The sequence below is a fragment of the Pelobates fuscus genome, chromosome 8 (assembly GCF_036172605.1).
Source record: "Pelobates fuscus isolate aPelFus1 chromosome 8, aPelFus1.pri, whole genome shotgun sequence".
Lineage (NCBI taxonomy): Eukaryota > Metazoa > Chordata > Amphibia > Anura > Pelobatidae > Pelobates > Pelobates fuscus.
The window spans coordinates 77,076,771-77,103,674 of record NC_086324.1 but is presented as its reverse complement, the minus strand read 5'-3'; the positions used below and the strand labels follow the sequence as shown (position 1 = coordinate 77,103,674).

General features: G+C 37.7%; 1 protein-coding gene across 1 annotated transcript; it reads right to left on the bottom strand.

The window, feature by feature from the left end:
- Window positions 1-1,483: 1,483 nt before the first annotated feature.
- Window positions 1,484-26,654, bottom strand: FASTKD2 (FAST kinase domains 2). Its single transcript, XM_063430074.1, has 12 exons — window positions 26,550-26,654; window positions 23,498-24,279; window positions 22,773-22,876; window positions 21,353-21,461; window positions 18,445-18,568; window positions 17,245-17,384; window positions 13,937-14,109; window positions 13,245-13,408; window positions 8,165-8,386; window positions 6,628-6,715; window positions 3,716-3,830; window positions 1,484-3,214 (listed from the first exon to the last, which is right to left on the bottom strand). Exons 2-12 carry the CDS (start codon window positions 24,206-24,208, stop codon window positions 3,089-3,091), a joined length of 2,076 nt encoding a protein of 691 aa, XP_063286144.1. The 5' UTR covers window positions 24,209-24,279; window positions 26,550-26,654; the 3' UTR covers window positions 1,484-3,088.
- Between the last annotated feature and the right edge of the window lie 250 nt (window positions 26,655-26,904).

The following is a 26,904-nucleotide window of genomic DNA, read 5'->3' as shown; positions in this document are numbered from 1 at the left end:
TGCCTCACTATCCTGCCCTGTGGTTTCCCTTTGGAACTCTGACGCCACGCAGTACAGGCCTTGTTTCCCCCCCTTTGGACCGGTGGGGGTCATCCCGGTCCCAGGAGACTGTCCCCGCAACCCGCAGCACCTAAGTCACAAAGGGCCCCCATAAGCAAAATGGCGGAAGTGGCAGGCAGACCTGAAATGGCGGCAAAGCCAGAGACCACCATGTCACAGCAGATCAGAAGTCTCGAGGCTATACTGATCGTTGAAAAGCAGAAGGGCTCATTAACACAGCTTAATCACCACTTACTGACCTACGAACATGTGGGATTCCAGGCTCCTGTGGCAATGTACAGTCGAGACCTGCTACCCGGTCCCTCACCACGCAGCGCTGATAACCCTGCCGACCTGAATGACACTCCTGCGTTCCAGCTGCCTCCCAGGGAGGATCGGGCAGAAGCAAGACATCATACACTGGGAGTGCACTCACCCCTCTCAGCACACATCATGCTGGACTCACTCCGACATGCCAAAGGTTTTGCAGATCGGGGGTTGGATATGCCTGCACTGTCTGGAAGTCTCTCTCAAAGTCTGGGCTGCATTCAGCGGAGATGGTCTGACAGCCCTGCCATCTATGCAACCTGATGTACTCTCTCTACACTCTAAGCAGTTAAAACTACTTACATAGCTTAAGCTTTTTTCATCACCTACTCTCCTATTAATTTAACTCAGCATTAAGTTTCTCATGTCAAATCACTACAATTGTGCTGTTTATCATATGTGCAAATCCAGCACTGTAACTGTTCTAACATATCTTGAACATTAATGTTTTACCTACTCTGTGTTTTACTACTCAGACCGGTCGTTATTACACAAAAACATAGGTCACTCCCTTATGCACAATTAAGCATAATCATATTAATGCCTAGCTATTACTGCGATGATACTCTACATAATAAGCATAACTTAAACATATTCACAAAGCATTTTAAACTTAAGAGTTATAGGACTAGCCAAGTATAATGCTACTGACTGCTGAGACAAAGGTTTTTCTGGTAACCTTACCTTTTTATTTTCTCAACATTATAAAATGTGCATTGTTCCTTATGTCACACAACTACTATACTCTATTTGATGTTGTGCATGCACCAGCTGTTGTGGCAGTGCATCCTTGTATATCTAACCTATGCACAAATAAAATGAAGAATTGAAACAAAAAAGCAGAAGCCACACTCATACTGCACTAGAAATATACCCAACTCAGCATTAATGGACAGTGAGAAAGTAGAAGGGCAGTTATCGAGTTTCTAGTGAACTCTTATTACGGGAAGAATTATTTTTTAAGGGATGGCTAGGAAGGTTGAAACGTTTTATTTTTCTTAATCTGTACAGTGTTTTTTTTTTGTTTTTTTTACAAAAAAGATGAAAACTCCTGTATCAAAATGGAATTTATCAAGCATTTAACCTAAATCTAGCTAAAAAAAAAAAAAAACACCCTCTAGTTATAACTTAATTCTTTCTGAAATGTCATTTTTTAATATCAATATAATTTTATTCACATATGCATGTCACAGCAAATGAATTAAATGCAAATGAAAGTTACATTTTCAATGATTTCTCATCCATGGCAAACTCTGTAAACATTCTCTAAAAGTGTCCCTACACAAGTCATCGTGAGAATGGCTCGGGTAAAGTAAGCAAGGTGAAGACAATGAAGCCTCATCTCTTGCATTGAAAAAGCGTATAAGATCGAAAATAGTCATTTCAGGATTCATAGTAAGAGTAATAGATTTGGGGTAAATTACATGGTTCAGATAGAGGTAACTCAATTTTATACACACTTCTATTTGTCATTTGAAAAAGAAAAGAAAAAACAAAGTGCAGACTGGGTTGAATACACTATAGATAACCTGAACACACACCTGGCAGTACCAAATAAACAGGATTATTCATTAAAGTGAAAATGTAAGGCCAAAATACCTGAACTGGAAGCATAACTGAATTAAATATGTTTTCCAGTTTAGCTATTGTGGCCTTATACTTGAAATTTACTTTGAATTCTCACTTTAGTGAATAACCCTTCTTTTAGTGCGTTTAATACCGTGGCGGTGGAATGACTCATTGACTACCAGCTACTGTTTGCCACTTTGCTTTAATTTGAGGGATTGGGTGCACTAATCAGAAGGTCAGAAATAAAATGCTCTAGGGCCCCTTTCTATTTGGATCTCTGCATTGTGCTCTAAATATCTAAGCACACCGGTGGTAATTCTATACACTAGGCCTGAGCCAATATTGGACTGATAGCGGATATGCCCGTATGCTGACTTTTTATTCTCCTCAGATGGGAGACCAATATAAAGGAAGTTGAAAAGCAGGTCCCTTGTACTCCACTACTGGATTGTGACGCATCTAACATGAATGTGTAAAAAAAAAAAAATTAGAAAATGTCTGAATGTCAGAATTCCACGTCAAAGTTCCTATGAATTACAGGGTTTAAAAACATTGTGTGCTTCACATATTCTAATATATACCATGAATTACATTAACCATAATTCAGGTTTAGAGTACTACATAAAACTACTACACTTTCAGTATCACATACAGACACAGACTGCCTGTGAACATGTGTATAAAAATTACAAACCATAAACTTAAGGAAGAAAATCATGATTGCAAAATAGTCAAAGCCCTATAATTCTAGATATTATTACACAAGGTTATCTTTAGGAGTTCATATCTATGTTTAAGTTTTAAGCAGTTTATTTTTGAACCTGCAGAAACGGTATGTTTACATGTTCTTAAAAAAAATCTAATTTTATTAAAACAAGAAAACAAATGTTTACACAGGACAGGGCAAGTGATAAATAAGAACACACTGGTGTTATAGGGCAGACTGATTGTGGGTAGCTTCAACAGACTTCAAATTGGGACAATGTGAGCTTTAATTCCAGGTCAATAAATGTTTTTAAAAAATAATATATAAATATATGCAGCACAGATCTGCTATGACAGTATGCAAAACGAACATACATTTAAAAGTAAAAAACAATGTTTTTGTTCACAATACATTCCGTTTAGATATCGGAAGATTTAATCCCGATCTTCAGCTCTGTTGGGGTTCCTCGTGAGTTGGCTCTTCGGCAGCAGTGCATTTTCCAGAGAAGATTTGCGTTCTTAGGAACAAGATTCTCTCTGCCATTTCCAGGGTTTTAAACTTGTGTATTGGAACCTTTAATAGAAACCAGGGTTTAGGTACAGTCTAATAATTGTTGACATTGTTTTAAAGAGCTGGGACAACACTGCTTTATTTTAAATACAATGGTTAAGTAAAGATGACCACTATGTTTATCAAAATTGTATCCTATAACCTAAAATTACAATTTAAGAAAAAAAATAACCCAATTTAGATTTATTTAAAAATAAATTTAAATATGAAGAGTCTATCTTCATATTGCACAAAAATGGCTCAACGTTAGAGTTTTTACGTGTATTTAGATGTAACGGGATCAAATATTCGAGGACAGAAACAGAAGAAAGCAAACCACTTTCAGTAAGTAATTGCGAAACAAAAGTAAAGAAAAAAAAAGGATTTTTTTGTTTTTGTTTTTAAATGGGGTTGGTAAGCTATTTTTTATTTACTTTTTTTTTTTTAGGATAACAAGTGCATGTTTTGCAGGACAGAATACATTCCTAAAACTTTAGATTTTTAAGATGAGTAGTTAGATCTTACCAGCACCACATGGTAACCAAGAGCCTTGAGATGTCTCATTTTCATGGCAAGCATTCCCAGTGGATGAAGAGTACCCACTGCAAAGTGAGACGGTTGCAGGCATAGCACAGCGACACTGCAAGAAAGATTTAATGTCTACATCACTAAAGCTGGACCCTTCAACTGTGGATACAGAATTCGATTACTCATCTGCTAACTGGCATCTAGTAGAGACTCATCCATTAGATAATGATCATTAATAATAGCTAGGAGAAACTGCTTTAGATGGAGACTTCTGGTCATTGTTTAATTTTCCTGTAATAATTCTATCATGCCATGAGTGCGTTTGCCTACATGCAAAGAGGTTATGAACCAACAAAGTATTTTAAGTTGCAAAAGCAGTTACATGTACCAGACGCGGACCTAGGCTACATGGCACCTGGGGTGTCGTGCCTCTCCTCCCCCCAAATATCAAAACAAATATTGTGTCTCCTTCTGCACTACCCCCAACTCACTAGGTGTAAATTAATGTATGTGCTTGTAATTTCCCTTACCAAACAGACTCATGCATACATACATACATATTCATATGCAAACATTTAATTCATACACAGCATTTTTTCTCCACCCAGCCTCCATTTAATTATCTTAAAAAGGAAAGATGAAGTAGAACCTCTTCCTTGGAGTACAGTGAAGAGCTGCTGGTATTACTCTTTGTACTGATTACCTAGCTCTGTACTGATGTAGAGGCTCATGTAACATAATATCCCAGCTCCAGAATCAGTACAGAGACTGATCGCAGCAGCCCCCTCATTGCCTGTGTTTTATCAATTTCTGTGGCAGCCCAAGTCACAGGGGGGTTCCTGAGATTGCAGAGTGCATGGGGAGGGAATGACATTCTGATCGTAACAGAAATTGATAGGCAGAGCAGGCAACTGCAGCTCAGCAAGAGACATGCCAGCAACCCCCTTTAGGTCGACTCTTTGCCAGCAACCCTTGTAGGTTATTCTGGTATCAGGGTTTAACATTTCAAATTTTATGCCTTCAGATAGGCCTATAAAGTTATTTGCCGCTGCAAGCCTGGAGGATCCATGGCACATTTATCAGGAGTGAATTTCCACTTACTGGGGCTGAATTTTCATTCACCAGTGGTGAATATTATGATATCATTACAATGTTATTCACAAACAACACAAATCAGGTATCAACGCATGTGTTGACATGAAGAAAACTGCAGTTTTCATACACCTTTTTCCCCCCAGAAATTAAAAAGATAAATACTCAAAACGCACTTTCTATTTTCTTTTCTTTCTTGGTGCAACTACCAACAACTCACTAGCAGAAGACGTAAAGGAACATTAGCGTTAGAAACACAGATTTGTATTCCTAATGCTATAGTGTCTCAGTCCCTAGATCTATAACAGGCCCACCCAGCATGCTGCAATAAATTAAACCAAAGTTTTACTTAACTTTTCCAGTGCCGAGGCTCCCTACCTCTTCACGACCTGCATTGTCATGGGGTAGGCATAGACACCTGCACCAATTGGCAAATCCAATGTCCCTCATAGAGGATAATTGGAAATCTGTTACACATGCGCAGCTCCCATTCAAGCTTCCCACTGGAAAGCATTGTATACAATGCTTTCATACGGGCTACCTCATCACGTATGACGGTCACTAGAGGTGGATTTAACACTGAAACATAAGCACGGCAAAGTAGTTAAAAGGACAGGACCACTGAAATCAGGCAAAGTCATTGATATGAAGCAGCCTGTGTGACAACAGTGTCCCTTTAACATTCTTATACATAACAGTACCTTCCAGAACAGTTCCCAACCTTTTAGTACTAAGGAAAACTTCAACAGTCATATTTCCAAGGCACAGCTCCTCCATTTTTGTTTTAAATTAAGCAGCCTTAAGCAGCCTATAAGCATCCCATCCGCAGTTCTAACCAAATCCTTATTGGCGTTAATTTCCCGATGGAAGCCGCAATTTAAAGGGGAGACTTATTAAAAATATATTTTAAAGATGAACTCTTTGACTAAAACATCCGTAACCTAGAACTTACGCTGTTATTTTTACATTTATTTTACAGCTGTAGAAGGTTACATTGTAATTCAGTTCAGACAAGGCAAAAACAGGACAAACACTGCACAAATACATGTACAAAAAGAGAAGTCCTGCGCTTAAGCAGCAAGGACTACAACACACATCAGCCCCAATATATAGTAAAAACCAAAGAAAAGAAAATGTTACTTGCGCTTTTTCCTTAATCCCTATGTATATTTAGACAAATGGAGGTCATTTAGTTGCTCCAATGGCCATTGGAGGGATGCCCGCCTGCCAACGTCAAGGCAGACCCCCCTAAGCGGGTCCTAACACTGACCCTTCAGCCTGCTTCCTTGAGCTTCTGGCAAAGATATCTCTAATGAGACAGAAAGGGGTATTTTTTATATACACCCCTTTACTTATTAACCCTTAATAGGGAACACATGGGATGGGTAGCAGCATTGTAACCAGGCTGTGTGATACAAAGTAAATACAAGTACAAAAAGAGAAGTCCTGCGCTTAAGCAGCAAGGACTACAACACACATACATATTTGTCAAGTAGAGATTTAAGTAAACATAATATCAAAATTCATGGTAAGTGACAGTTCAACCTATTACAGCCCTGAATGCAATGTGATCTAATTTGTTTAACAATAAATACACCTGTTACATCTACATAAAACATGTAAATGATGTAATAATTTTATACGCCTATACGGAAATCTAAATAATTGTTCTTCAGAATAGAGTGCTTCTAGTCAATATAAATCCTTGGTTTTCTGGGAGTTGCAGGATAGCACATGATATATAATCAATTTTTTGTCTTTTCATGAAAACAAGCATCATAAGAAACTAGAACTGAATTATCAATAGATTTTAGTACCTGATAACATGTGGAGAATTATCTGCTGGGTTTGTGTGAGTCACTGGAGCAGTTGTGTTCAGTTCAGTATTTACGGCAAGCAAAAAGTCTGGGGGGGAAAAAAATGGCATTATTTAAAGCTGTGGTTAATTACCACTTTTCTTTGGCACTGAAGTAGTGGTTCTGTAACAAAAGGTATTCTGTTCCCACACGACACTAAATATTTCCTTGCAACACATGCCGCGCAATACATGTTATGGTTTATAACAGGTTTATAACATGATACAACTTTAATTTGTACTGTCTACACACAAGCACAGGACTGTTTGACAAAATCTTGGCCTGACCCAATACAAATTTGTGGCTTGTGTCCCTTATCCCAGCTAGTGTGATTTTGTTTGAAGTTTGTGTGCCTACCGGTTATTATACACCACTATCTAAATTATTCTACAACCAGCATACAAAAATATGTATTCAAGACATATAAGGGGGGTGGGGGTGGGGGGGGTGGGGGATAAGTGGCTCTTATATATATTGTTCTGACACTCACCCTGCAGTCAGACAGGTTTAGCAGCATTTAAATAACCTAAAATAATTATGGTGCCACCACCAGTTACCCAGGTCGCACAAGCACAGTAGCACTTCTAGGAATGCATCGCAGCTTGTGCCTGCTTTACATAGGTTGCTTTGACTAATCACGTCTGCTTACGATGACTCCCGGGCAAACCCTTTCTAGCTGGCTAACTGCGCTCTGTGTTCAATGCCAGCTTATCCCCCTTCCAACTTGCAACTCCACTGTAAGATCTTCTGATTCCAGCTAAATACAGACCACCACACGGGTGCCCCTTTCTGCAGTGGTTTTCCTCTGACAACAGCCAGTGTATGCCACCACCAGCTGCACTGGAACTTGGGGTCTATGTGGTACACCGCGCATTCTTGATGAAGTCCCGCTATTGTTACTGTTCCACTCGTATGACAGGAATAAACCTAGGGGAAATTTTAAGTTACCTTATTTAAATGAATGATGGGAGGAAACTTGAATGTTCATGTCTTAATTAAATAGAGGCCTGTCTATCCATCCTATTGAGGTGAATATACCTTATGCTACTGCCGCAATACGACAGGAAACCGATGATGATGATAATAATAATAATAATCACTCCACTTCGTTATGTCCATAGAACAATCAAAACTTTGTGACTCAAATACCTTATATATTCCAGTTCAAATGATGACATTGTAACTAACCTAGAAGTGCCGATGTTGACGATTGTTGTCAATTATATAATCATTGACTAGCACAAATTGCAGAACTCTACAAATCCTGAAGGATTAACAAAAGGCTAACAAAAAAATATAAAGAATTGCTTATGCATCCGTAACATCACCAATCACAATAATATAATTGAGAAGAAAAAAAAAAGGCAGTGGCATGTATACTTTCAAAAGCAGTAGTCAAGTTGTGCAAAAAGGCATATTTAAAAATAAAAACCAAAAAAAAAAACCATTCAATTCCCTCTAAGATGGCAAAATATTTAAATATTTAAAAGGTCAGTACCAATGTAATAATTGCTGGACAATTGTATGCCTTTCTGTAAGTCGGCAGGATCGTCCACAATGGCTTCCAGGGTGGTTTCAACATCTATTTGAGGCCTGCTGTTATCAACAGGAACAGTCATCAGATCCAATACACCAGGCATTCCGGGGGAATTTTCATCCAGTTGCAAGCACATTTTAATACTGTGCAACATCCGAGTATTGTCTTCTATGTGTGGATTGGCTAAAGGTGAAAGTAAAACGTTGTATCAGATAAAAGATTAATTTTTTTCAGTGTGTTTTAATCCAGAAAAAAAAAACAGTTATAAAAAATATATGAACAGAAAAAAATAAGTGCGCTAAAAACAATTTTATATATAAAGTGCAAATTTCCTCACAATATCAATAAAGTGAAAATAGTGCAAAAAACCTCATTCCACTCTTTAAAAAGTGCAATGTGCATATATATTCAAAGTGCTTAATGCAAGAGCTAAGTGATCTGTGCACGAAAATCTAATAGAGTACACTTACTTTAATCACATATTTGAAGTGACTCTCAGTTGCAGATAATAATACATAGAAGAAAATAGAATGCAAAAACATATATAGTGAAGTATTGTTTTACTAAAACAAAACTTTAAATGCATCTAAAATGCTCACTCACAAGTAGAGAGCAGATAAGCCTGCTCTACTTCAGATAGCTCCAAATATAGAATCCACTGCCTCCAGTAGGGTAAAACTATTTATTTCCATAAATGTAAAACAGCACAATTTTAAAAAAATCACCGGGTATTCGTGAAGACCGTCCTTTCTCCAGTTAAATAAATCCTCAACCATTGAAAGCTTTGCAAGATTTAAGGAATAACAGAGAAATTATAATAAAGCCAGCAGATAAAGGGGGGAGTATAGTTATACAGGATACGGAGGACTATAAAGCAGAATGTCTTAAACAACGCAGGGACAAAAAAATATGTAGCAAATTAAATAGTTACCCCACTGAAGATGTGAAAACATCTCTATTACTTTTAGATAAGGGGAAAGAAAGTGGTGTTCTTAATGATAATGAATATAAATTTTTATTGCAATAATATCCTAGAATACCTACTTTCTATACCCTTTCCAAGGTACATAAAGATGCCAAACACCCCCCTAGCAGACCTTTTGTTTCGGGGATAGGGTCTATATCTGCCAACCTCTCTAAATATGTAGATATATGGTTACAAAATCTGGTGAAAGTAATGCCTTCGTATGTGAGAGACACTACTGATGTAATTAGAAAGATAAAAAATATTAAATGGGATGAGTCGTATATCCTGGTGACTAGTGATGTCTCCTCGCTATACTTCTATTCCTCATTTTTTTAGGAAGCAAAGCGATATATGACACATTGATGGAGTCTAAAAAATTTTTGGATGAACATGTAGATTTTTTAGTAGAGAGTATTAAATGGATTTTAAATAATTATTTTTTATTCAATAACACATTTTATCTGCAATGTCAGGGTACAGCTATGGGGACCAGGTTTGCCCCCAGTTATGCAAATTTATATATGGCAGGTTGGAAAAGTAAGTATATATATGCCAGCCAGGCATGGGGGACAAACCTGGTCTCCTACTGTAGATATATAGATGGCCTGTTTTTTATATGGAACGGTTCAGAAGTTGCTTTAAACAATTTTCTAGATAATTTAAATATTAATGAATGGGTAATATGCCTAACTAGTGATTTTAGTACCTTCAGTATTAACTTTTTAGATTTGAATATTTATGTGGAAAATGGTGTTTTAAAAACTAAGAATTATTTTTAAAAAGTAGATGCCAATAGCTACGTAATGTACAATAGTGGACATTACACGGCTTGGCTTAATAATATTCCAAAAGGACAGTTTAGAAGAATCCGAAGAAACTGCACAGAAGTGGAGGTATTTAAAAATCAAGCAGATATTCTTAAGGGGAAGTTTTGGGAAAAAAATATCCTACTGAACTTATAGAGGAGTCATATGAGGAAGCTTTAAAACAAGATCAGGATGATCTAATTGTTGATACGAAAAGGAATGCAAGAGACAAAAAATAAAAAAAATCCCTTTGGTATTCGATTATAATAGAGATTGCAATAAAATTAAATCAATAGTTAGAAAACATTGGCATATTTTAAAAAAAGACAATGAACTATGTAAACTTCTCCCTGACAAACATTTTATTAATTTTAGAGGAGCGCCAAATTTTAAACAGATGTTGAGTTTTAATCATCCAAAAAGAGAAACAAAGAAAACCTTTTTAAATGAAAGGAATAACTTTTATTCATGTGGTTTATGTATGGGCTGTAAATGTAGCAAGAATAGGACCCTTAAAAGGTATAAGTAAGTTTAGGACAAAATACAAGAATGAAAAATGTATTATAAAAGATTTTATCACTTGTTGTAGTAAGAATGTCATTTATCTTTTAATTTGTCCGTGCAGTCTGCGATATGTGGCAATCCGTCCCTTGCATAAAAGAATGTACGAGCACGTAAATAATATTCGAAAAGGTTATGTGTCTGCCCATTTTAAAAAATACCACAATCAAAACCCAGAAGGTTTGACTTTTCTGGGGATAAAAATAGTCAATAAGGCGGGGCGAAGAGGAAACCACATCAATGATATAGGGAGAGAAGAGATAAGATGGGTTTACAAGCCAAGAGGACTCAATATAGAATTTGATCTTTTTAACTTTTTACAAGTATAAGGATTTTTTTTATATATATTTTTTATTAATTATGTTTTTTTCTTCCTGAGCAGGATATATGTATGTTTATATATATGTGTACGTATATATGTGTGTATGTATATATGTATATTTTATAATCTATGGGTTTATCGCATACGCTGGTTTTTATATTCTCATGGATTATGTTAATATGAGTTATGATTATAATTATATTTTTACTATTTTTTACTCTCTTAAATACAGGTGTTATGGTTATTTAGGTCTGTCACTTTAAAAATGGAAGATATAGCATTCTGACAAAACTGTGAAAAAACCTAGGGTTTTTCTACTGAAATATTTGTTATGTAATATGGATTTTACAATTTATATTCAATGTGCAATTTTCTTGGAATCAATCTTATTTATTGTGCTTTCTTAATTATATTTGTTATGGTTATTAAGGTATTTTAAGTGTTTGTTGAGGTCTCCTTGTCTCCTTTAAAAGAGAGGATGTAACATTTTGATAATACTGTGTATAATTTTCAGTTTTTCTATTAAAGTACTCATTATGTATATATATGGATATAAGATAGCCTTGATAGGTATTTTGAATGAACTAGATGAATATCAGGCATTTGGGAATATCCTTTGTTTTTTATTGAAATTTGATTGTGAATAAGCCAATAAGAAGCCACTGCCTAATCATGTGGTATAAAAAGACAATTTGGACAAAGAGAAGTCAGATCTGAAGAAGCCGATCCCTCGGCGAAACGAGTCATCTGACTCACTATGTGAAGTCATTACGCACGTCCCGCCTCCCGGAAGTATTGAGTGGACACCGCCAAACTCGAGCGAGCATAGACTGTTTGTTTTCAGCCGACGGCTGCATGAACTGGAGAAAGGAAGGTCTTCATGAATACCCGGTGATTTTTTTAAAATTGTGCTGTTTTACATTTATGGAAATAAATCGTTTTACCCTATTGGAGGCAGTGGATTCTATATTTGGAGCTTTCTGAATTAGAGCAGGCTTACCTGCTCTCTACTTGTGAGTGAGCATTTTAGATACTTTTAAAATGTTGTTTTACTAAAACAATACTTCACTATATATGTTTTTGCATTCTATTTTCTTCTATGCATTATCTGCATCTGAGAGTCACTTCAAATATGTGATTAAAGTAAGTGTACTCTATTAGATTTTCGTGCACAGATCACTTAGCTCTTGCATTAAGCACTTTGAATATATATGCACATTGCACTTTTTAAAGAGTGGAATGAGGTTTTTTGTACTATTTTCACTTTATTGATATTGTGAGGAAATTTGCACTTTATATATAAAATTGTTTTTAGCGCACTTATTTTTTTCTGTTTGTATTCTATTTTGTGTTTTATGAGCTAATACACATATAGGTGCTGCTTTCTTTTTGTAATAAGGTCACTACTATTATAATTTAAGCACCTTTGTTCACTTGTTTATTGATATAAAAAATATATGCACACAGCTCAGCCACTAACTGTGCTGAATGATCTGAATTACAAAACAACCTGCATTAGAAGGAGAGGGGACCCAGGAAGGCGTATAGTAAGAATATTACTACCTTTCTGTAGTTTCTCTGACTGTCTGCAGCCAGGTAGTGAATTAGAAGCAGCTCACTCAGTGTTGTTGGGGTTGAGACTGTTTGCATACCTTTTATACGAAAGTCTTTCTGGCATGAGAGGGTACAGCTCAGGATGTAGGTTTATGGTGCAGCAATTAAAAACATGTATTGGTGCCTGGAGTGTCCCTTTTACAGCAACTCCAATATGAAAACCTGTCCATTACAGTTCATTGAAGGTATTCATTAATTATGCAACATTATTTTTGTCTTGGGACATATTAGCTTGCTTGTCATCTTCAAGTGAATCTTTGATCTATATAATAAGTGGATGGCAAGCTCAGCTTTGGGTAGATATACATATCCTCCTTCTTCAACAAAACTGCTTGAAATGTATGTGACGGTTGTCACCCCAAAATGATCAGATTGGCATCCCATTAGATTTTAGAAAGTAGGCTGTTGGCTAAGTTGGGGGAATGCTCAAGTGCTATTTGAAAAGGGGGTTTGGGAGGCATATCATTACTTTTGTAGTGGACAATTGCAAACGCTGAGAAGGTAACATGCTAACACAAAGAATAACATCCAAACTAGAGATTTGCAGGCAATTCGCTCAGCACTATCAATAGATCGAATGTTGTTGCTTATAACTTGTCATCATATCACGTTATATTTTATAAAAACTAATTATAGTGTGACAGCAAATACACTTTTCAACTTAAAAAGAGTTGGCATTGATGAAAAAGTTGAAAAGCAATATACAAACAGTACACGATAGTTCCTAGGTTACAAGGAATGCATTTTCCATGAAATTTAACAATACTTTACCTAGGTCCAGTAGCTCATTAAGAACATTCTCCCTCATTAGTTTCTCCAGTGGGACAGAAGGAAAGAATCCCAAGTTGGATAAGGAGAACAAGACTCTTAGGAGTTCAGGTGAAGAGATACGAGGTAGGTATAAATGAAGGGATGTGTTCAAAGCTGCCAGTAACCTATGCAAGTTAAAAACCAAAAGATGGAGTAGGCCAAGTATTTTACATTTAACCCTCAAATAGCACCTGTGCAAATCCATGTAACAAAACATAAAAGTCAAACATACAGGCGGGCTAACACAATAGCATTAGGAGTACATGTTTGTCCTAACGCAATAATGTTCCTTTAAGAAGAAAACAAATGGACTGAGTTGCGCTATATTTTTAACAAGACATTAGTCTTGAAGCGCTTGATCTGCAATTTTTTCCTACATCCCCCCCTTACACATTTTTTTTTAATCCTTGTGCACACTAATTTCTGGAGATCTGAACATACATTAATTTAATGTAAGGAAAAATCATCTCTGCTATGTTGAGAGTCCGAGAAAGAATAAAATTGTTTGCATCTTGAAAAGTCTCATTCTTTAAAAATTTTAATCAGTTTTAAAAATTCTGGGTTGTTAAAAAAAAAAAAAAAAAAATAGGATAGAATAGAGTAGCAAATGCTACTTCTCTATAATTAGTAAAGTAATGTATAGGAAGACTTACAGCTGGCTTTGACCCTCGGGTAAGTGGTTCAGGAGTGAGTAAACTTTAGCTATGCATACTAAGTCCTTTAATGTCAACGATTCAGGGTTTTCTATGACTTTCTCTGCAAAACTGTCTAACAAAGACACATGTCGGAAGCCAAGCTTTGCCATTTGCATGAGAAATATCGAAACCTGTAAAAAAGGAAAAGGTTGTGTTACCGACAGAAAATCAGTCACATAAATTAAGATATTAAGGGAAACTGGGTCCTTTGCATGTGATAGTCAATGTAGAAAAAGAAAACAGAAGAGGAGAAATGAAACAATGTCATAAATCACTGTTTAGTATATACACCCCCAATGAATACATGCATGCATTTATTGGGGGTTTATCTTAATATAGCAAAAGCTGCCAGCCCTCCCCTTTTTCCTTGGAAGATATTTCCAGTCTCTTCACAGGGAAAGAGCCAATCAGAGGCTGCTCACTCAGAAGCCTCTGAAGGGCTTCCTGTGTGTGCACGTGCTTGAGAAGTATACTGGACGCTGGTCTGAGGTGGTTTATGGGTGTGGAGTCACTATTTAACCCGTCACAGTTGATTTTCAATGTTGTATGCAATGGTGTAATTTTCAAAGAAGACACTACCCCTTTAAAATAGATGTATACATATAGATTAGATTATTACTTTACTATAATGATACTACCATTGTTATATAGTTTTCTACTGTAATATTTTGTACTTTATGCTACATGTAGTTATTAATAATCTGATGATATAATTTTGGTTGGCAAATACTTGTTTATAACAAATGGCTATCCTGCTCCATTGCTCCTCCCCCCCACGCCTTGCCACTATCAGCTGTAATTCCTTCTAAGTAACTTTTTTATCTCTCTTCCTTAGCCGCAAATCATCATCATCCATCCCTGCTACAAGGCCTTTTAATTTTACTTGGCTATATAGCTATGTAACTATATAGCATGCTCTTCCAGTTGTTTGGAACCACAGTCAATCACCTCCTTGTTCCCTTTATATGCTATTAGCTGCTGCAGTTATACTCTTGACTCTCTCTGCCATCACATGCAAATCCCTCTGCTACCCCTTGTCTCATCTCCCCAGTTTAACCTTGAGATTGTGAGCTCACATGCAGGGCCCTCTACCTTTTGTATTGGTCTGTTCTTATTGTGTTGTCTTTCCCAATTGTACAGCGCTGCAGAATATGTTGGCACTTTACAGATGCCAGTAATAAATAAATATATTTTACTATAAAAAATAGGGAGCTGACAATATTATAACAAGATTACATTTTGCAGTAATGGATAGGAAAGGAGTCAAAGTGAAGCAAAACATTAAGCTAGCTATGGCCTTGATTTAATATTTTTGGATCAACTTTTCAAATTACTTAAAGGGACCACTATAGTGCCAGGAATACAAAGATGTACTCCTGGCAGTCTCGCTCCCCTGCCACCCTCCACGTTAAATAAAGGTTTAAAAACCCTTTATTTACTTACCTTATCCCAGCACCAATGTCCCTCAATCCCCCCACCCCCTCCGACGAGCAGGTGCTAATGCGCATACACGGCAAATGCCATGCGTGCATTAGACCTCGCCATAGGAAAGCAGTGCATCAATGGTTTAAAGGGGTAGTGTCACTTCTTTGAAAATTACACCATTGCATAAGATCAGTGTAAAAAAACCAATTAGACGCGGATGTCCTCATGCAGATCCGAACAAAAGCTCAGTTTGGATGGAGAAAGCGCCTACAGTGGCCGTCTGGGAGATTACAGCACTATGTGCAAATGGGACACTGCACCCAGACCACTTAAACTAGCTAAAAATACATAAAGTATTTTGGTATACATGATATAATGTTTGATATTTTATAATAAGTTTATCCAACAATCTTAAAGGAACACTATAGGGTCAGGAACACAAGCATGTATTGACTATTGTTTTAAAACCACCATTTAGGTGGCTTGCCCCACTCTAGCCCCCTTAAAAAGGTAGGAAAAACCCACCCCCGATCCACTTCCTTGCTGACATCAACAGAATTAAATTATTTTGGCCAATCCAATGCTTTCCCATAGACACTGCCTTGTATTCCTGACTCTATAGTGTTAAAACCACCATCTAATCCCACTGAGCCCCTCATGCCTCCATAAATATAGCAACATCTTACTGTATTCAAGCCAGAAGCTGTAACTCTGCATGCTGTTTGCCTAAAAAAAAAAAGTCTGCTGACATCATCAGAAGTGGTAGCCTGATCCAATCACAATGCTTCCCCATAGGATTGGCTGAGACTGACAAGGAGGCAGATCAGGGGTAGAGCCAATCAGCATCTCCTCGTAGAGGTGAATTGAATCAATGAATTTCTATGAGGAAAGTTCAGTGTCTGCATGCAGAGGGAGGAGATACTGAATGGTTGGATGCATTGTAGGCAGCAATGACCCAGGAAGGATCTCTAACAGCCATCTGAGGAGTGGCCAGTGAAGTTATCACTAGGCTGTAATGTAAACACTGCATTTTCTCTGAAAAGACAGTGTTTACAGCAAAAAGCCTGAAGCTAATGATTCTACTCCCCAGAACAAATTCAATAAGCTGTAGTTGTTCTGGTGACTATAGTGTCCCTTTAATCTAAAGTGTTTACATGAAAATGCCTACAGGGAATGATAATACTTACCAGAACAGCTACGATAAGCTGTAGTTCTGCTAACTATGGTGACCCTTTAAATCATTTCAAAAGCTTATCCAAAAACACTAAACGGAGGCCTATTATGTATCATAAAAAGTTACAGTACAGCTTATGAGTATCTATATAGTTACAAGTTTGGTCGTACAGAAAAGTATTTGCTCTGCTTTTGTTCTTAGCAGTCACATCATGAAGAGAGACAAGCAAGAGTGCTCCTTGGCAGGCACAAATGCTCGAAACACATACTACACTCCCCATGATAAACTCATGAGATGGTATACTTTGTTGTGCATTACTACCAAGAAACACACACCGAAAAAGCATAGTCTTATTTACCCACCTTCACAAAAAGTACTTTACACTTTGTTTAAAGTACAAAGAACTCCCCCCTCCTCAGACACGGACTATGGAAATTAAGGATACAATCTAGTAAGGACTTGTAACCCCTTGGTCCTTCTGCCCACATTCTGCCATTCCCCATCAACATTGGGATAACTTGAGAAGCTAAATGTGTTGGACTAGTTCCGTTTGATATTTCATCTAACTATGCGTATGGATCAGGAACTGTAAATACCTAAAAACAGTGCACTATTTCTAAATGATTACAAACATTAGCCCTCAATCACTGCAGCAATACCAACTGACCTTTTTAGTCTCCCACAAGTAAATAGTGTCCAAAATATAATCTCCAATCGCACTCAGCAGCTCTTCATCACGGTAGGACAATTGAATGCAGGCATTTAGGATCTTGATCATTTTCCAGAAGGGGATAACATCTATATTGTCTAAAACAAGTTGGAAACATTAAAGAAGAGCATAAATACTCAAGAGTTTTACAATATTTTGGTCCTATTTTTATTTTTTGCTTGTTTGCCTTCAGTGAGACAACATTGATATGTAAATCTGAAACACAAAATAAAAGAGGATATCATAAAACATAACTCTCAGAGAAAGACATGAAGCTTGGGCTTTGTATCATTTATTTAAGAAACAGTGTGGCTCTGCTATTCTGACTGGTTATTTACAAACTGCACTAAAATTTGAATTATTTGGGGCGAGCACGGCCCCTGTGACTTGAGGATGGGCGTTGAAGGCAGCACCAGGACATTCTACTAGCGCAGGATTCAAGGTAAGTAAAACCTATTTTTTTTTTTTTTTTTAACTGTCATCCAAGCAGCGGGGACCTTATACCAATAGGGCATTTTACACAGAAAATGTCCCCCGGCTTAAAGTAGAAAAGTAGATTTAAAAAAAAAAAAAAAAAAAAGTTTTAACATTTACACCCTGTGCTGCCAGTTCTGATTGAATATGAAAGAATTTTTCATGCAGGCTGTGTGTGAGTCACAGCTAAGGGAGATGTGGCTAAGGCTGCATAAACAGAAACCAAAGTGATTTAATTTCTAACTGGCAGAGAATTAAGCAGCGAGACTGCAGGGGCATGATCAACACACCAAAACGGCTTTGTTAAGCTAAAGTTGTTTTGGTGCTTAGAGCATCCCTTTAATTTACAAATATTAAACTTAAAATAAATAATGAATGCAACCAGCAAATATTAGTGAGAAATAAGTATAAATTAGTTATTTCTGCTCTATGTGGGCTGATCAGACACATTCAGAGCATTATAGACAAATCTTTGCACGGGGGCGATATGAGACATGCTTTATGACAAGCCTCTCATAAATAGTTTGAAATCTACTGTGTGAATTGCACCCAAAGACTACGCCAATGTGCTGTTGAGGCTCTTACTATACCCATTTAAAAGGGCAGGTGCCCTGCCTGTAATATTCCTCCATGAAGTGTTAAAACCCTCAAAATAATATACAATGTTTTCTTAGGCTTACTTACCAATGATCTGCCTTTTGCAAAAATTTAGAAGTGGCAAAGATGTCAAGTTTATGGCAGCAAGACTGGCGAACATGTGCTGGGCATTTGGAAGAGTAAACTGGCTCCTCATCTCCAAGGCTTTATTCTAAAACAGGAGGGAACAAATTCTATGATTTACTGTAGCATCAAATGAAAAGCATAGAATATTTTTAGATGCTTAATTTACATAAATATCAGTTATGTTTTTTTTTTTTTTTAATTTAATAATCCTACCACAAAACTCATACACAATAATTCTGCTCATCCAATATCCACACTGGTAAAGTGCTCGGAAATTACTGCATTCTATACATTTTATGATAAGAGGAGTGCCCGTGGCCTTAGCCCCTATCAGAGGGGAGTATCGTGTACCCAGCATAGACAATTTATTCAGTGCCTGCCAAAGCATGGTTAACTTTCGCCAAGTACACTGTTACAGGTTGATGTATAATCTGTTCTTAAAATATATTATCAGGCATCTATAAATTCCTTTATAGAATTAGGTCATTATATATAGGTCATTTCAAAATGGTAATTGTGGCAAACGTGCCTATGCCACGAGCTCCTAGAGGAGCCTGCTAGCTAGCCTCCTGCCCAAGGACTATGAGCCATATTCAAAGACCCTGTTTGGGAGTTAAATCTCTCCAGCCGCCATTAACAGCTTTCCCTGGATGCCCCTGGTTCGGCACTTTCCATTCATTCGAATGGAACTGAACATTAGCTCCCTGGTGGCCGTTCGCATTAATTGTCCTCAGCGGTACTTAGCAACGATCGTCATGAGGACTTTGTGGGTTCCCGGTCACCTCAGTGGGACTTAGCCACAAATCTTATGGAACTATTTTCGCCATTTGGTGACTGTGCGGCTCCCGGACAACTTGGTCCAGGATTTTGAACTACTTTGCAATCCGCCAGGAGAGCGCTTTTTGGAGGGAAGGTACCTGAGACTAATAGGAACAAAAGCTACCAGAGACCCTGCCGGACACCCCAATTTGCAGCCACAGGAGCTCCCAAAAGTTGACAGAACTTTAACACGGTGGCGTTTCCCCCACACACTGCATGGATCGGATCGCTATTTGGAGAAATTTGACGCTATTTATCATGGCTATTTAAAGATGTATAATTATGATGTTTTGGGGTATTTTTATGTTTTATATTTTTATGTTTGCTTCTCTGTTCCTGGGAAAGCTTACCGGTCTTTAACGCAATTATCTCCCAGGCCCAGAGATTCCTTTGAGGGGCTTGTGGTGAAGACAATGGAGACCCCCTGCTGGGGCCTGTGTATAAATTGGCTGTACCAAGTCCCATTAAAGTTTAGTTCACTACCAACATTAAGTCTCTACTAATGTGTGGGGGGAAGGCTATATAGCTATAGTCACTCTAACAGCTATACTCTCTGGAGGAGCGCTCTGACCACTGGGAGCTGGATCAAGGACCCTGATCCAGGGTGGGAGGAAACAACAAGACCCCGGACAAGTTGCGGCGGCTAGGGGCTGGAAGTGCTTATGGTGTCCCGGCGATAGCTAGGGAGCGTGCTTGGCGGAGGTACCCAGTCCGCCAGTTATGATTTTTTTTTTTTTTTTTAAGCTCACCCTCTGTGCAGAGTGATATATTTGTAATGGAGAGGCATGGATGGGTGTGACAAAAACTGGTGTTTTTCCTGACAATAGCATAACTCCTCTTCAGACTCATTGATCCTGCAAAACTTCACTTCCATATTGTCAAGTTTGATGCAGTCTAACAAGGTAATAATTCACTTAATTTGCCATACACACACGTAAAGCCAAAGAAGAAAAAAAAAAAAAACAGCAACTGCATTTCCTGAAAGCAGTGCTCATCGATTGTGCTAGAACCATAAGAAGCCTGTGATATGCATTGTTACTGTTCTGGTTTAGTAAAAGTGCACTGTCTGTGTCCCTGCATGAGATCTGTTCTGAGATAAATTGTATGCCAGGAAGCAAAATTGGAGCAGGTAAGTTCAGCGTAATGACACAACACATATTTAAATGTGATTACATTTTTATTCTGTGCCGAGTGTCATATTTTTGTGAGACTCCTGGCACTTGATTCTTCGCAAAGATTCTTTCAGCATGCATAAGTGCTTTAAGTGTCTGGAGCAAGTAGTTTTCATGACTGTTTATAAAAGTACCAATTTCAAAAGAAAATCAGCGCTTTTATAAAGTTAAACAGTTAGGGAGATTCTCCTCTCTCTCTTGCGCGTGCCTGCATTACCTTTTTCTCAATGAGGAGCATAGGAGAGCTGTCCGGGGGAAAGTATGTGCTTGGGAAATAGGGGAGGGCTTGCAAAGCCTGCAGACAAGTGATCTGCAGCTTTTGCAAGCTGTTATTTTCACACAGCCTCAAAGAAAACATGCAATAAAAATATAACGGAGTGTCCCTTCAAAGTAGCAGAGTATAACAGAGAGGAGATCAGGCAGAATGTGAAAGCCTCAGCCAGCATAACAGAGCTAATAAAAGGCTGGCAGTTGACATTGAGGTGTTGCGGCCATGTTTTACTGGAGAAGCAGCAGATAAATGGCATACTGTAAGCTTGTATTAGCACATGTAAACTCTCACCTAGACAATGTTTTTCCAGTTTTATAAGTGGCCCTAACTAGGACACTTAACATGGAAAAAATGTCAATGTAATTAATTGGTTTAGGGCAAGGGACCAATGCATTATGGTCAGTTGAATTATCAAAAATTCTGGAAAACTCTGTACCTGTCAGGAAGATTTTATAAAAAAACATTTTAGCAAAGTAAAGTGGGAGAAAAATGCACTATTCAAAGAGTGATCATTTTAATACATAATTCAGTATTGTGATCAAGTTCTGGTATATCTCTAGGGAAGCCATATTAAATATATGCATTGCTATTTTTTTTTTAAAGTCACCTCGAGTTTCTTCTTAAGTGACAGAGGAGCATCTTTTCCAATACAGTTCATCATCGTCTGCAAAGGCATGACCCTCTTAATTTCAGGCAGTCGTAACTCCACTAGAACTCTAAAACACAAACAAGAGAGAGTCAGAGAACCTCTTTGAAGCTGGATGTATAGGTACACATTACTCGATCTGATCTTCAGTCTTTCATGTTACATCTTATAGTAAGAGATGGGGAGTGAATAATAATACATATATACATATATATATATATACACACACACACACACATACATATACACACACACATATATATATATATATACACACACACACACACACACATATATATATACACACACACACACACATATACACACACACACATACATATACACACACACACACATACACACACATACACATACATACACATACACACATACATACACATACACACACACATATATATATATATATATATACACACACATACATACATACATACACACACACACACACACACACACATATATATATATATATATATTATATACACATACATACATATACACACACACACACACACTTCTGTAAAAGCAATGTTTGACATTAATTTAAAAGATATCATTTCTGTATGTTGCCCATCAATGTGTATACATTATAGATATGTGTTTTAAACCCTTTAATGGGTGAGGGTGGAGGTGAGCAGAGGCACACTTTAGTGTTAGGAATTCTTCTTTGTATTCCTAACACAAAAGTGTTCCTTTAACTGTTAAGAGGCTTGAAAGGCAGAATAAGGAAACAATGACATACCAAGCACCCAGACCACTTCTGCCCATTGGAGTGGTCTGGGTGCCAACTCCCACTATTCCTAACCCTGCAAGTGTAATTATTGCAGTTTTTTATAAACTGCAATAATTACATTGCAGGGTTAACTCCACCTCTAGTGGCTGTCTACTAGACAGCCACTAGAGGTCACTTCCTGATTTCTAGCAAGGATTTTCCTTGCTAGAGCGTCGCTGGACGTCCTCACGCTGTGTGAGGACCTCCAGCATCGCTCATTTCCACATAGGAAAGCATTGAAATTTGTTTTCAATGCTTTCCTATGGGGAGACCTAATGCGCTTGCGCGGCATTGCCGCGCATGCGCATTAGGTCTCCTCGGCCGGTGGGCCGGATCAGTCTCGCCCACCGGCCGACGCAGTCAGAAGGAATAGCGGCGCGGAAGAGGAGACAGCGACGAGGGACATCGTCGCTGCCTCAGGTAAGTGACTGAAGGGGTTTTAACCCCTTCAGTAACCGGGTATTGGGGGGTGGGAGGGAGAGGGTACCTCCAGTGCCAGGAAAACAGATTGTTTTCCTGGCACTGGAGTTTCCTTTTAAGTGTGATAAAACATACAGTCTACTTAGTAAGACTTTGTGTAATGCTCACCGAAGTCCTGCTCTCAAAGAGTCCACATTTCCACATCTTTCCATTCCATCTAGAGCACTGGCCACAATAGAGATTTCTCTCTCTTCTAACTCATTGAGACGTTCCTAAAGAGGACAAAACTTAGAAGTTATTTAGAATTGGGCATGCATTCTTAGGCATCCAAATGAGGAATTCTATAGTACTACACGTGAATACAACATTGTAATAGTAAACTAATTTACATACATTGCCCATAAAACCATGAAGTTTAAAATTAATAATAATAACAACAATTAGGAAAAAAAAAAAAAAAAAGTATCATGGCCAATAGCTTGTTTTTAGTTATCTCCTACCACAGACATCACAAGTCAATGAGTCAGTTCTGAAAATATAGTTCACCATATTGGAGTTTCGCATGTAAAAAAAAAAATAGGAGAGAGTTCATTTTGGTGCACCAAAGTAGGGAGGGGCAAGTTTCAAGCAGTTCAAATATACGTAGAAGTCTCGGGCACACACGGCGGTATCCAAATAAGGCAAAATTTATTTCAGGAACTGGTCTTATGTTGACAAAGGCTCAGATATTGAGACAAAACGTTGCTGTACCGGGTCCTGAAATAAACTCTGCCTTTTTTTGGATACCACTGTGAGTGCCCATGTCTTCTATTTTTGAACATACATGCATGCAATGCCATTATCTAAATACAAATAACATAGATAGCCATGTTTTCCATTTATTTTTAACGCACCTGGCAAACCCTTAATAAGGTCTGGACTAGCCTTGTTGTCTGAGGCACTTGTAGCTTTACTACTGCGTGAAGGGTATAGACCAAGTCCCCGTGGCGCATTCTGTGAGCTGCCAACATTGCTTGACGGCACAGATTTTCAAAATTTTGGTGCTCAAACATGATCTGCTTCTCATATTGTCTCTGTCCCTGCTTCTGTTTGATCTTCTTAACCGTTATCCACATGGTGGTGAAACTATTGCTGATATGTTTCAGGCTTAAGGAGGAACTGCTGCACAAATCCAGCACATCAGAAGGAGAATTGCACTTTTGGAACTCTTCAGCCATGGCAAAATTATTGGTTTTCCTTGTCTTAGCTGGTGTCCACTGTTCCTCAGTGATTTCATCTTCCAGTGGGTTTAAATAATTTGAGTCTATTTTTTCTTCAAACAGATTTGGGGTGCTATCTACTAAGGATTCTCCTTCTTCAACAGACTTTATATCATTTTCTCCTTTGCTGACTGGAGTTACATTGCTTAAAAATCTTACAGATGTTGCAGACTGTTTATATGTAGAAGGAAACGGCTGTGTTTTCATGAGAAGCTTCCTTCCTAGAACACTAGCCCTCGAAGTGTAATTTCTTGCGGGCTGCAGGATTTGAATTCCCACTGAAGAATTACAAGATTTCAGATGTCGTATCATGCGCAGCGCACATAAATAAGCCTTCTCACTCATGTTGGTTTTTGACCTTGGTTTAACAATACAGACACTGGACTGGTAGGGTATAAAAACCCTACACTGCTAATCTAGAGGGGAAAAAAAACAAGGGGTTAAAAGATATAGTGTAGACATGTTTAATAATTTTTGTAAACAACATTGTCCAGTGATCACTGAGCACAGTTTATATCACTCTACATTGTTAATGCATTGTTAGCCTGCTTGTTAGCCATTTCTCCTTTCTGATTTAGTTTGTGAAAATTCAGAGTTCAGAAATTTGCCCCTTTCAATGTCCAGGGCTCTTGGCAGGGGCTTCCATCTTTTCAATTGAATTTATTTTGTGCCAGGACAAGTAGTTTGGGCTACCACTTTAGTCCCTTAGACAAGCAGATTTAAAAAATAAATACAAAAATTCACATACCTAAAATCACTTTTGTTTCTGTCCATGTAGCTCTAGCCTCAACTTCCATGGCTGTGACTGACACAGCCTGCATGAAAAAGTGTTTTCATGTTAGTCAGATGTTAAGTTACTTCAGAAGTTTTTATCTCCTGCTCTGTAAATTGCACTTTGATAATACACAGGAGGCTCCTGCATACTCAAGAATGCCATTAATAATGCAGGAGATAAGAAAGTCTAAATTAAACAGACTGTGCAATAAAGGAAGCTTAAAAATCAGATCTCTCTTAACAGGAAGTGTTTAGGTAGACTGTAAGTTACATGCAGTGAGGTGTGACTAGGGCTGTGTAAACAAAGTGATTTAACTCTTACATGGCAAAGAACTGCAGTGGCATAATTGATACACCAAAACGGCTTCATTGAAGGAACACTATAGTCACCTAAATTACTTTAGCTAAATAAAGTAGTTTAGTGTGTAGATTATTCCCCTGCAATTTCACTGCTCAATTCACTGTCATTTAGGAGTTAAATCACTTTGTTTCTGTTTATGCAGCACTAGCCACACCTCCCCTGGCTATGATTGACAGAGCCTGCATGAAAAAAAAAAACTGGTCTCACTTTCAAACAGATGTATTTTACCTTAAATAATTGTATCTCAATCTCTAAATTAAACTTTAATCACATACAGGAGGTTCTTGCAGGGTCTAGCAAGCTATTAACATAGCAAGGGATAAGAAAATCTTAAACAGAACTTGCAATAAAGAAAGCCTAAATAGGGCTCTCTTTACAGGAAGTGTTTATGGAAGGCTGTGCAAGTCACATGCAGGGAGGTGTGACTAGGGTTCATAAACAAAGGGATTTCACTCCTAAATGGCAGAGGATTGAGCAGTGAGGCTGCAGGGGCATGTTCTATACACCAAAACTGCTTCATTAAGCTGAAGTTGTTCAGGTGACTACAGTGTCCCTTTAATCTAGAGTTGTTTTGGTACTTATAGTGTCGTTTTAACAGCTTCACTACAAAAAGTGTCAGGTTTATTCCCTACATTTTTAAAATTTCAAATATTAAAAGTAGCGTAGTTGGTTTCACACTTTTGTAAAAACTCTAGATACATGCTGCTCACCATTTAGGTTGGTTTAATTTTTTCATCAGCACACTTTTTCTACTTGAAAAACACTTCTGTACATCAGCAAACCTGAGCCTATACCGAAGTTTTACTCACATATATTTCCCCCTCCATAGACCAGTATTTCCCTCTTGTGCACAAGAGTCAGGATAAGAATACTATCACCACCAAGATGCTGGTGTAGAACCTTGTTTGAGCATTCAAGTAGAAGGCAAAATGAGAGTGACCAGTGTGATGGGCAAAATAATCTACCTACAGGTAGAATAAAAGTATGTACATTAATTATGTACACAGTTATCTAATCTCCCAAAAGTGCACATACACTAAGAGGCAATATAGCTAGAATGGTATATTATAAATAATAATAATAATAATAATAATAATAATAGAAACACACACTATTACATATACTGCCCCAGCAGTTTGCCTCTTTATAAAATCTAAGCGAAATTTACTAACAAATACCCATGAACAGTTTGACAGTTTTTCTTGATTGTATTTGTCCATTTAAAAACTATCCTTTTCAAATATCAGAGAGGTACATTGTGAAACAAAGAGGTGTTTTTTTTTTTTTCTTTAATCAAGTAAAAAAAAAAAACATTAGTACGAATATTTGTGAAATAGACTACATGTCCACCCTAAAGTGAGATTTGTGGCAACAGCCCTCGATAAAAAAAAAATGCGTATGACATTCACTGCAGTCTTGCTGTCTGCAAATATGAAAACCGCACAGAAATAAAATTATTGTACAGGTAGCTAATAACCACAGTAGCACACGCGCCATTTATACTGAAATCTCCATTAGTTCACACAAGTAATAAAAAGACTGGGCACTTACAGCAGTTAAGGATGTTCACCTTGATCAGGCATAAAAAGCATGCTACACGAGAACACAGGACGCCGCCATGACAGTGCAATCACGTGACTGTCACCGGTGTTCTATCAGATTTCCCCACACGTGAAAATCCCCTACCCTCCTAGCTACGGTATCTGAAAAGGGTCAAAAAACTAAAATAAGACCGAAAAGGCTGAATTCTGTCAGATCTCAACTTTAGATGTCACAGTCCAGACCTCCAGTTATTGCTGGATTGTGGCTGGATGTGAGTTGTGGGATTTGTATTCCCACATAAGGGAAAGCCAATCTCATATTAATCCTTACAGGAAAGAATCCTATGTTTAGGATACAGATAAGT